Here is a 12376-nt window from a genome sequence, read left to right on the forward strand (position 1 = left end):
ATAACACAATTTGGAGGTTATCTGCAGAGAAGCTGAGAAAAGTAACAGCGAAATTTCAGCCAAAAGCATCCAGAAACACCTAGTAATATTTCCCTATGAAAAGCTTGGTGGGTTTTTTGTTTAGTTTTTACAGCTTAACTGGCAAATATAGTAAATGTGATTTCTAATGCAGGAAGCTGCCATTTTGAATTCCAACCAATGGTCCCTGGAAATGCAGTTATTCAACTGGAATGATCCAGTGGGTGTGCTTCTTTCCATACCGATGAACCAATGTCATCTGCAAGATTCACAGAATCTGCCACAAGCTTCTGCACTTTTGTTTCAAATGCAGTGCTTTGTTTCCTTATGCTTTAACTTCTGTGGGTGATCTTTTCTTCCCCATGTACGCATGTGCTAAGAGGCTGCATTAGCAAATATTTAAAAGGAAACAGAAGAACTGCACTTAGCCGTTCTCCCCTGGGAAGAGGATGAGACACAGAATTAGCTTTGAGCAAGAGATTAATGGTTGCTATTTAAACAAGCAGGGATGGGAGCGGGTGGCATTCTGTAGAGAGCAGGGTTTCTGGAATTTCTGGTCCAGGACTCTGCATTGAGAGGAGTCTTCATTCTGCATGTTGGAACTTCTGCTGGAAATCAGACAGTTTTTGCAAATATTTACTTACATTTCCCATTTTCTGAAATGTTTTTGTTGGGTTTGTCTTGACAATAGTTAATTTTGTCGCAGGCCAGCAGGTGCGACCATGGTTGGGATCCATGTTGTTATTTGATGCAGTGTGACTGCTTCTTCCATTTCCTTATGGAAGGAGCACTCAGTCTGCGTCCCATGGATATCTGTTAAGAACAACTCCATATCTTCCAAGTGCCCTGGAAAAAAATGGGACATCTTGTGTTTTTGGCGAGATCTTGGCAGCCATTTTGGGTGCTGCACTTTTGCGTGCTCTCATGCTGTGCTCTCACCCTGAAAAGGTGCTTTGGGGGGGGGGATCTTCCACAGCACCCAAAAAGCACATTGAGGAGAGCAGGAGTGAGGCGCAAGTCACATGACTCACCCAGGAGTGTGTCCCAGAAGACACACATCCCGGTTTAGGGCTTGAAAAAGTTGGACAGCATGCAGCTCCTGGCCTGCCACTTCTTCTGTGCAGCCAACTTGGCTTTCCATTCCTACTTACAAGGCAGTTGGATTCCTAGATTGCAGCCCAGGGTTCCTCTTTAGCTTTAAATTTGCTGCTGAGAGATGAGACAGCCCACAGTTTCATCTACTTGCTTTCCCCAACCACCTCTCTTTTGAGATCCTTTTAACCAAAGATGGCAAGGACTGACACTTGAACCTTCTGCATGCAAAGTGTGTGCTTTGTCACTGGACTCAAGTGCCTGCAGAGGAGGAGCTCCAGAGAACTGATCCAACTGCACACAAAAGGGTCCCCATTCTCATTAGCCAATCTCACCTGAAAAGGGACTGGGGAGGAATCTTCCTTTCTATCCATCCATGTGATGTAGTGACCATCATGAGAGTGAAATGTACCCACCAGGTTGTCGCAATGGGAGATGTTACTGGATGCAGCACCGTTCAGTCAAACAGCAGGAGAAAACATTAAAAGAAGGAAAGAAGGCAGGTCATTTGGAAGTGAATAATGGTTTCGCAGCTACTCAAACGGTGCTGGGGAATTCTGCTTAGTTTGTGACAGTGAATGCTTGGGGACTGCAAACATACTTGCTGACTCAAAGTATTTTGGCGCTTGAGGCAGAAAGTCCAGTTGACACAGGCTGATTAATGCAGGGTGCAATCCAGTGTGTAAATTCTCACGTGCAAGCCTTGTGGGAAAGAATGGCTCCGTTTGTCTCCTCTGCCTGCCCCCCTCTGCTTCTCCAACTCGGCCTCCTAGTGTGCGACTCTGCAGATGGGAAAAGCAGCTGATTTGAAGGTCTGTGGGGAACTCAAACAAGAGAAGTCCTGGGTGCCTCCTCTACTAATTCAGCTGCAGGTTTTAAAAGTACCGTGTTGGCCTGAATATAAGCCTCACTTTTCGCCCAAATTCCAACCGTGAAAAGTTAAAGTGGGGCTTATATTTGTGACCTTACGGTATGCAGCCAGGCACGCGGGGCAAACAGCACCAGGAACGTGGCAAAGCGACGGCCGCCCTGTGCCCTCTCCCCCAAGGCTTGGAAGGGGAACGGCCACCAGCAGCACAGCACGACCCCTCCCCCCAGTATGCAGCCAGGAGCAACGAGGAATGGAGTGGCTTATATTTGGGTATTTTAAAACACCCCCCATCAATTTTAAAGGTGCGGCTTATATTCGTGTGCGGCTTATATTCAGGCCAATACGGTAAATGGGGGAGGGGTGGAAGCTTCCTGGTTTGAAGCCAGCAGCCTGTGTCCAGGTGATGTTACTTGCCACACCAGTAGCCTTGGACTAGTGCTGATGAGTTTCCTTGCCCTCTGAATTGCCCTCTGCAATACTAGGCTGCTGCGAGAGTCCTTGCCTCCAGTTCCCATCCACATTATTTACCGTATTTTTTGCACCATAACACTCACTTTTTTCCTCCTAGAAAGTAAGGGGAAATGTCTGTGCGTGTTATGGAGCGAATGCCTACGGATGGCGGGGGGATCTGCTGCAGTCGTGAGCAGAGGATCCATGGTTCCCCTTCCTTCCCTCCTCCGTGGCTTGCTTTGAAACAGCAAAGCGGGAGAAAAGCCGCTGAGTGGGGAGGAAAGAGGGACAGAGAGCCTGCTTGCTTTAAAGGAGCAAAGCGGGAGAGGAGAGGAACCGCTTACACGGGTCACCCCAAATTCACCAGCAGATCACATAGCATGTCCATGGCTACGGCTTGCACCAAAAAAATCATGCACGCACTGTTGCCTGGGGCCGCAGTGGTGCAAAAACGTGGTTACAAAGCATGGATCCACATGGATCCTCAGGATTTTTGCATTGGGCTACCCCAAACTCACCGTCAGATCACATGTCTGTGGCCACAGCATCAATCACAAAAATCATACATCCACTGTTTCGTTTAGAATATTTTTTTTCTTGTTTTCCTCCTCTAAAAACTACGTGCGTGTTATGGTCGGGTGCGTGTTATAGAGCGAAAAATACGGTATTTATTTTTTGCCTCGCAATGTAGACTGTGAGATTGGGCCAGGCAATGAATTTGAGCAATGGATTGCCTTTGACTGCTGCTATGCTGTCAGGAGACAGCGCAAGGCCCTTTCCGTGGCACGCCACAGCTGAGTCACTTCAGATAGCAAAAGCCATCCATTTCCCCAGGAGACGCTTTCCAAATGTAAGGCTGATTTTATGAATTGGGAAATTGAATCTCTAATGAATTAATATGGGTAGCAAAGCTTGGACAAATGTGATTGGAAGAAGAATGGGGAAGGCCTGCCAAGTGGCCTTATGGGAGCTTAATGCCTTAAATGACAGGGAGTTTATCGCAAATGGATGGGTTCAGTGGACAGATCAGACGGGGCTTGCTTCCAGACTGTTGTTTCTGATGTGCTGTGCATGCTGCTCCCAGTTGGAGAATGCTTCCTATCCTCGTATATTACCCATTCCCCCCAGACCTGGAACTGAGGCTGAAGGATCATCTTTTGTATTCTGTAAGCCAGCCATGCCTGACATAGTGCCCGCCAGCTGCTTTGGACTACAACTTGCATCAGCCCACCACCAGCCCCCATAGGGGGCATTAGGTTAGGAAAGACTGCTATAAGCTTAGCATGTACAGTGTCTCCTGTATAACCGCTATTATGATAAGGAGCAATGAGGAGGATTATACAGTTTTATAGCCAGGGTTGGGGAGAAAACTAAATAACATTTCCTGAGAGTGCTGGCTCTTTTTGTCAGGATTTAAATTCCCGACTCTCTAGGTTTCAAACTATCCTGGCATCAGCTTGCCACTGACACCTTCGAAATGGGTCCTGGCAAGTCTAGGAACAAGAAGTACCTGTCTGCCATAGAATTTGGTTGTTCGCTGCCCTATAACCCTAAATGGTGTGAGGGTTGGCATGCAAAGGTTCTAATTAAGGAAATAAAATAAGTAGACTATACACACATATTCACAGTTTCAGTCTGCAGCGTCTCCGGTTAAAAGGATTCTACAGCTAACCTTGGGAAAGACCCCTGTTTAGAACCCTGAAGAGTTGGTGCCAGTCAGAATATATAGAATTGGACTACATAGACCAGTGGACTGACTTGGACTTCATCCATACTTCCCCTTGTCCTTGCCTAGAAAACACAGGGTCTGTGTGGTCTCCCCCTTGCTCTGCTCCTTTCCCAGGGAACACCCATTTAGCTTTAAACTAGAACAAACAGCAGCCTACAGAAAACCCCATGCTGCTTGTTCTGATTGAGCAATAAAGACCGGTTTTCCCTTTGGGGTGGAGGGAAGCAGCAGGACAAGGTGAAGTATGGATAAGCCTTTGCTATAAGCTACTTTTATATTATCACTCCTTAGGCCCAGTTTGTTTAGACTTGCCTTCCTTCACCCCCTAAATGGCTTCATCATTGAAGATATTTAACATGCCCTTTCCTTCTAACTGGAGATTATGATAAGCTCGTGGCTTCTGTCAAAAACAGATAAGGTGTGTCTACCTCCTCCTTCCATAATGCTTGACTTCCCTTACACCACAATATTCTGTATTCATTCCACTCGCTGCTGCCACCAGCCGATGCAGGGGAAAGCAGAACAAAACACGGGAATGTTCTAGCCAGTATTACTACATAAGGGAAAAACCGTATGTGTGGCAGCTGTTTGTGGCAAATTACATTTACCTCAATATTTATCCCTGTGGGTGGTAGCTTTTGATTATGAAGCCATCTAGGTTGCCACACTTCAAAAAAGACTATCTCCTTTTGTTAGTAGTAGTAGTATTTGTTATTGTTGTTGTTGTTGTTGTTGTTGTTGTTATTAATCTATATTAAATCCGTTGACAGTTCTTGTAACAACTAAATTCCAGTATTTTAGAATTTGCCCATCTGAACAGCTGATACCCAGCATTTTCCCATCCTGCTGGTATCCAAGTCCCGCTACTTCCTTTCTCTCCAGAAACATGGGCCAAAGCCCCAACAAATCACACCCCCTTGTTCTCTCCCCTCCCCTCAGTTGATCCAGCTGTGCAATCAGTCCCATTGTCAACCTGTTGTCCTTTAGCAGCATCTTTCAAACAAGACATTGAAAATTTTAAAGGCTGGCTCAGTGACTGTCAGCAGAGGCTTATTTATAGGAGCAAACAATGTCCGTCTTGATGTGGGAGAAAGTAAATCAAGTGTAAAGGAAACAGGTTTCTTCTTGTCAGCACTTTGAAGAAAAACCATTTGAATTTTAGGTGGCGCATTGTCCCCACACCTCCCCCTTTTTTTTTAGCAGAAGAAACCCAAAAAGGATTAGGAAAGGCAAAAGAAAGTAGCTATAGTTACCTTATGGAACTCCTTGCCACAATAACTTACATGGCTTTGGGAAAATATTAGACAAATTTGTGGAGGATAGCTGGGCTATCAGCAGGTGAATAGAACCTCCAGATTCAGAGACTTGGGGTAAGGGACAGGTGCTCCTCTCATATCCTGCTTGGAAGCATCTGATTGGCCTCTGGGAAGGTAGGCTACAATCTATGGCCAGTTGTCAGGGATATTTGGAGTAGTAGTCCAACAAAAACTTGCAGGTTCCAGTTTGGAGAAGGTTGATCTAGACTGGGACCATTGGGCTGATATGTACCTTTCAAAATCAAGAGTGGCATAATGTAGACTCGTGCAATGAATACCAACCCTGCAATAACATTGGATGTTGAAGCAGCAATTACATCTCTGAATGAGACAATCTTCAGCTCTGGTGCAATGTTGGTTTTGGAGAGAACCAAGCTACTGGAGACCTTCTTTAAGTAGAGATGCCAGGAATTGAACCTGGGACCTTTCAAAGTTATTTTAGCTTTTTTTTTGGGGGGGGGGAGGGAAGCCATGGTGGCTTACAGCCTAAAAGCTTAGAAAACGTAAGCTGACAATCAATAGGACACATCAAAGATTCATCAGCCTAAAAAGAAAGCAGGAAGGCAAAGTCTTAAATTTTATGCATTAAAAAAAAAAGGCAGGCAAGGTATGGCCCTTTTGCAAGGGTAATGTTCCGGATGCGGTTTGCACACCTTAACCTCTGTGTGACCTCCATCAGCAGGGCTCTGGTTGTTTGCTGGTTTGGAATATTTATATATCTCACAGTTGCAAGTTCTCTGGACACAAATAAAAGAGCCTTGAAGCTAACAAAAGTTATTAGTCTGCCTTTCCCCGTAGTAGCCTGCTGGGGCTAGAAGAAGCAGGGGGCAGAGAAGTCCTGTCCCCCCCCCCCCCCGTATAGCAGCCTGCTACATTCTGCACTGGGTACAATGGAGTGTGGAAGGCACTCTGGCCTTTATCCACCAGCCAACTCCCTTGCCTGCACTCAGTTCCTTCTTGCCTGTGGCTACGAGGCCTAGTATAAGACTGAAGTTAAAATTTAAAGCCATTAAGTTGTAAAAGTCGGATGTAAAACATAAAATGTAGAACAAAATAAAAGCAATAGTGGAATAAAATGAAAACCGGTGACAGTACAAAAGATCACTGAAACACCAAAAAGAAAAACTTGAAAAGCCTGAGGAAAGGAAGATGTCTTCGCTTAGTTCTGAAAGAACCACCACATAGACAACAGGCAAAATTCAAGCAGGTTTCCATTTTTAAAATGCCAGTGTATGCATTTTTGCACACTTTTGTTCTGATGACATATTTTTGTATGCAATTTTGCCTACTATAAAGTAGGCAATTTTGTAGCAATTTTGCCTACTATGCATTTTTGTGCATTCCTTTCCCCCCCTTTCAAATATCCACATTTCGGTCCACACTTTACCCTGATATGTGCACTTTTTGACTGGAGAAGTGCAGGGAAGAGTGAGTTTCACATGGCAGCTGCATTTCAGCTCACACATTCTCTAACCTGGGCTTGGGAAATGCAAATTAGATGGGCTCACATTAAAATATTTAGTAACAGAGGGTTCATCCACACTTCTGATTGTCCAGTGCCAGGAAAGCACAGGTCGTAGTGTTCTTTCTCTTGCCCTGATCCTTTCCCAGGGGAAACCCACTCTTTAATGCTAAATCAGAGCAAATGTCAATCTTGAGAAAATCTAAATGGCTGTTTGCTCTGATTGAGCTCTGACAGTTTTCTTGGGTTTGGGTGGGGAGACAACAGTGGGACAACAGGATGTGTGAACAAGTCTCCACTGTCCTTGTGTGCTGCCAAGGAAGAATACAGTGGTGCCCCGCAAGACGAATGCCTCGCAAGACGGAAAACTCGCTAGACGAAAGAGTTTTCCGTTTTGGAGGTGCTTCGCAAAACGAATTTCCTATGGGCCTGCTTCACAAGACGACAATGTCTTGCGAGTTCCTGCTGGTTTTTTCCCCTCCCCCCTTTTTCTAAGCCGCTAAGCCGCTTATCAGCTGATCCGATCAGCAGATAAGCCGCTAAAAGCTGCTAATAGCGCTAATCCGCTAATCCGTCAATGGGCTTGCTTCGCAAGACGAAAAAACTGCTAGACGAAGAGAATCACAGAACGGATTCTTTTCGGCTTGTGAGGCACCACTGTACTGCTGCTGCTAACTTAAGGAGACTGATTCCTTTCCGCAGGATCATTGTGGTTTTAAAATTCTCTATGTGGGGGCAGATAGGCACATGCATCAAACAGCTTTGTGGTCCAGCCACCCCTGAAAGGAAGCCAGTTTTGTAGTGCTGGACCACTAAAGAGTTTTAACAAATTAAGCATTTGCAGGAGTAGAGGTATGGAGGAATGTTTTGGCTATGCTGGACTGAGCAGTTGTTCTATTATGGTGATTGTTTTCTCTCCAACTAATGGCTGCAATTTGGAAATTGCACACATTAGGTCAAACCTCTTGAAATCCTTCTCTGACCTGGACTTGTTAGGCCAGGAAGCTCCGGCAAGCTTGTCCGTGGAAGTGAGCCAGCATCCAATTATGCCTTCCCTAATGGCTCATTACTTATCACGAAAGACCACAATGCTCACAGATTCTGGAGTCCAAGAGAGAATGTGTAGTTGTGATGGAGAGGCATTTATAGTACGGAACAAAAAGATCCCCAGCTAGCAAGGCACAGAGGAAGGTGTGCTCTGATGAATCCCAGCATTGCAGGGCAGACGTCTGAGACAAATCCAAGGGCCAACTTGAGTTTGGCGTAGAACTAGCTGATGTCTCCTCCAGTTGTTCTGGTATCTTTCAGCTTTAAATTTCACTCACAAGTGGTTTGAGGGCCAGGGAACCCCCATACAATGGAAGGCAAGAATTGGGTCAGAAGATGAACCCCTGAAACAGCCCTTTCCATTCTGGTTGCATTCCCAATTACATCATCCCTGACCATTGGCCATGACAACTGTTGTGGCTGATGAGAGTTGGAGCCACACAACATCTGGAGGGAAGCATGTTTGAGAAGGCTGGCCAAAAGCTCCATCCATGTAAGCCTGAGTAGACCTTTCAAAGTTAATAGACATGACTTGGGCTTGTCCACACTTCTGCTTATCCTGTACCTAGGCACAGGTCTGAGTGGTTTTGCCTTTGCCCCACTTCTTCTCTCTCCCCCCTCCCGCGGGTAAAGCCTGCCGTTTAGTGCTAAATCAGACCAAACGGCGATCTGCTGAAATCCAGATGGCTGTTTGTTCCGATTCAGCACTAAACTGTGGGTTTTCTCAGGGGGAAGCAATGGGGCAAACAGAAGTGGGAATGAGCCCTAACTCAGTAGGTCCATTGTGGGTCCATTTCAGTGGTCCATTGTGATTATAACCTAGTTGGATACTGCAGAATCAAAAGCCCTACAGTGTAACAGACCTGTGAGCAAAACCTCTTGAAGTCGGTTTTCCTTCTAGATATGTGTTTTGTTTTGGGATGACTGCTTCTGAATATCAGCTTTGAGACTACAGCTATGTGCATTCAAATTGCTCATGTGTGCCTGGGCTCTTGTGCTCCATAGCTGAAACCCCACCCTTGGTGATGGGCACTGCCCAGTATACAAGAGTGGATGACAGGGCAATAAATTGAAGGAAGACACCACATCTCTTTGGTCCTGAGCTATTTAGGTCTCACCACACTGAATCTAATAAACGTTTCACATTCTATTACTGCGTGTGGCTCTTCCATTCTGTCTGGGAGTGAATTATGTTAAAGTAATATGGATGAGCAAAATTAGATTACATAGAAATAAAGTAGAGTAAAAGGGCAACCAGCATATTGGAAAAGAGAGATAGTCACCTCCAGTGCCGTCACAAGAGCGTACAAAGACTTTCAAGGGGGAAGTGTACTGGAGAGAGGGGAGTTCAAAAGGCAGTTTGCTCATGGACTAATGTTAAGGGACTAACTGACCATCCAATGTAATTCTCCTTTCCTATGTAGAGCCCAATTCAGAATAGTTGGTGTGACTCTCAGTTATTTTCTCATAGGCACACATGCATGCACACACACACGCGGGAGGGGGGGAGGGGAGAGACCGACCCCTACTCATGGAGCTGCTAACAAGCCCCAGATGCTATCAGACTGTTCCTGTTGCTCCAAACCAGGTTATAAGCTGGTTATACCGTATTTATTTGAGTTTAATGCACTATTGAATCTAATGTACACCTCAATTTTCAGAACCTTGAAACAAAACAAAAAAGTATTTGCTGTCGAATGTAAATGTGCCATCAAATCTAATGTGCACCTAAATTGTTGACTGTAATTTGGCCAAAAAAGGTGAGCATTAGTTTCGAGTAAATACAGTAACTAATTTTACAAAGTAGTGGCATCCCTGCAGAAGGACAATTGCTCCTTAATTTCTGTGACAGGACATATTCTAACCTTCCTCTTAACTATAGGTCTACTGGAGACAAAAATAGTTTCTCAGTAAATCCATATTAATGACCCCTTAAAATACAGGTATAGGCATGAACAGCTAACCTTCACTGTGGAGCAATTTTAGCATAACCAAACATCCTACAGTTTTACATGACAAAAGAGGTACAACTAGTTTGATAAGGCTCTTGTAATCTACAACAGATTTGTATTTTGCTAAGTACAGACGCTGTCACATCTTAGCATTTCTCTCTGATTTGCTTCTTCTTGTTTTTTGCAGTCTCTCTCCAGGTGAACATTGCTCCAAATAAAGTGGAGGTGCCTGTTGGAGAGTCCAAATTCTTCTTGTGTCAAGGTGAGTAATGACTTCCCACTTTGGCTGTTCATAGATGCTTGGGGTGAAACATTATTGGTTAGTCAGCATATTGCTTGTGGAAAGGCAGAATCCCTTGTCTTAAGATCCCATTACGAGGTCCCTTTACACTGTTCCACCAACAAATTTGGAGACCATCTTGAATGTGCTCTCATTCTCCCAGCTTTGCACAAAGATTACTGATCCAAAGATGATGTAAGCATTTACCACAGAATGGTGGAATCACCCTTTCCTCTAACATAAGCCAGCAATTCCATGCATATCCAAGTCCCACTGAAGACAGTGGGGACTGTTTCCTTTAAACGTGCATACAATTGCGACAGATGAAGGAGAATCTTCAGGAAGTTGTCTTGAGACATAATTTTGGCCGCTGGGTGTAAAAGTGTACTGAGAGTACGCAGAGACTTCCGTTTTGGTGGGACATGTTCAGAAAGTTTCTGTTGCTTGTCTAGATTCTAGAGTTTCTTTTTTGTGTGTGCTTGGATTCCAATGTATTGTAATCTGTGTCTAGACCTTTGGTTATAAATTGAAACTAAAGAGTCTGGCACGTTCTATATTGCAGGTGACAGAGACCCAAAGGGTTTAGGAAACATCTTTGGTGCCCTCTTTTTAATATATTTCAAGCCCTTTCTTGGGGAATTCTAGAACTGCTGTGAGAAAGCTAACTCGCCCCACCACCACTTTAAGCCTTGTGAATGCTTTTTTAATTTTACCTGGGACCTGAGCTGCAAGCGGTCAGTGTGTGAAAGCAAATGAATGCATAGCAAATCCTTAGAATCACAGTGCCTATCATCTGCAGTGCAAGGGCTCCCATGAACAGCAGGGTGTTAACACATCACAAATTTGAATCTTCACCTACCCATGACTTTATTCCTTGGTGTTCAGTAAAGCTTTATCACCTGTATGGTGGGCCCCAAGAGCAGTGATTCTAAGAGGCTGCCCCACACCTGCCCAGATTCTAGGGGGTTGTCTGAATGATTCATAAGGAAGAGGGAACATCCAATGGTTTTTATCCTTGAACATCTTACCCTTTTTGATTTAGTGACTGGGGATGCCAAATCCAAAGACATCTCCTGGTTTGCCCCCAACGGTGAGAAGCTGACGACAAACCAACAGCACATCTCAGTGGTGCGGACGGAGGATTCATCTACTCTCACCATCTACAATGTCAACATAGACGATGCTGGCATTTACAAATGTGTTGTCTCCAGTGAGGAAGGCGATGTGGAGGCCACACTCAACGTGAAGATTTTCCGTAAGATACCTGACCTATTTGCTTTCAAAGGGTGGGAGAGCTAGGTGGGACGGCAATTTTACAATGTCTGTCAGGAACATTGTATGCATACATTTGTATATCCCAGTGTCTTCCAGTTTTGGGAAGAATGTTGATGAATTTCAGCCCTTCAGACTAGGTGTCATTTCAGCTACCAGGGCTTTCTACTGAGGACACCCCAGTAATGGTGCCCCACCCTAAAACCTTTATTGTCCCATCTCTCATAGTTTAAGAAGTGGGCCTCACTGGGTTCTATGTCAAAGGGACCCCAGATGCTGTTCTTGTCTTAGGTTTCTTTGTGTTCTAAATATTTTTGGCTCATGTTTTATTGTTCTTCTGTTAAGCATTATGTATTTTCCTTGTGACTGGTCACTTTGTGGGTAAAGGGAGGATATAAATATTTTCAGCCAACTGATGAACTAATTAAAATCCTAGAGTCAGCATGGCTCACTGCAATCTGGTGATCAGAGCGTATTGAACCCTGCAAAACAAGCAAATGATCCCTGTGTGGTTTTGTTTTCCCTTGTCTCGCTTGAGTTTCCTAGAGCCACCTGCACTGTCAGAGCCTCTTGTAGTCAGAGGTGTACATAGGGGTTGGCGAAACCAGCCCCCTCCAGGGGTGCAGCCCCCTGCAAAAATCTATTGAGCGTATGATGTATATGTGTGAGGAGACACAGCACTGCTGTCATGGTGAGAGCGAAGGAGAAGCTTCCCGTCCTTCTCACACTGCAACACGAAGGCATGTGAACTTTTTCTTCCTTCCTCCTCGCCTCGCTCTCACTCCAGACACTGAGTACTTGGGTCACATAAAATGTGGCTACTGCTGTACAGTGCTTTTTTTCCAGTCAGGGGGTGCCAGTACTGCTCCTTGCTGTGGGTGCTGAAA

General features: G+C 45.0%; 1 protein-coding gene across 8 annotated transcripts in view; it reads left to right on the forward strand.

Annotated features, from left to right (window-relative positions):
• Positions 1 to 12376, forward strand: part of NCAM1 (neural cell adhesion molecule 1) — a 216139-nt gene that overhangs the window by 125380 nt on the left and 78383 nt on the right. For all 8 annotated transcript variants that reach the window (XM_082200931.1, XM_082200933.1, XM_082200932.1 and 5 more), the window contains exons 2-3: positions 10125 to 10199; positions 11260 to 11472. In XM_082200931.1, coding sequence (XP_082057057.1) covers positions 10125 to 10199; positions 11260 to 11472 — 288 coding nt within the window. The remainder of the gene's footprint in view (positions 1 to 10124; positions 10200 to 11259; positions 11473 to 12376) is intronic.

This window comes from Podarcis vaucheri (assembly GCF_965113315.1).
Source record: "Podarcis vaucheri genome assembly, chromosome: 15".
Classification (NCBI taxonomy): domain Eukaryota; kingdom Metazoa; phylum Chordata; class Lepidosauria; order Squamata; family Lacertidae; genus Podarcis; species Podarcis vaucheri.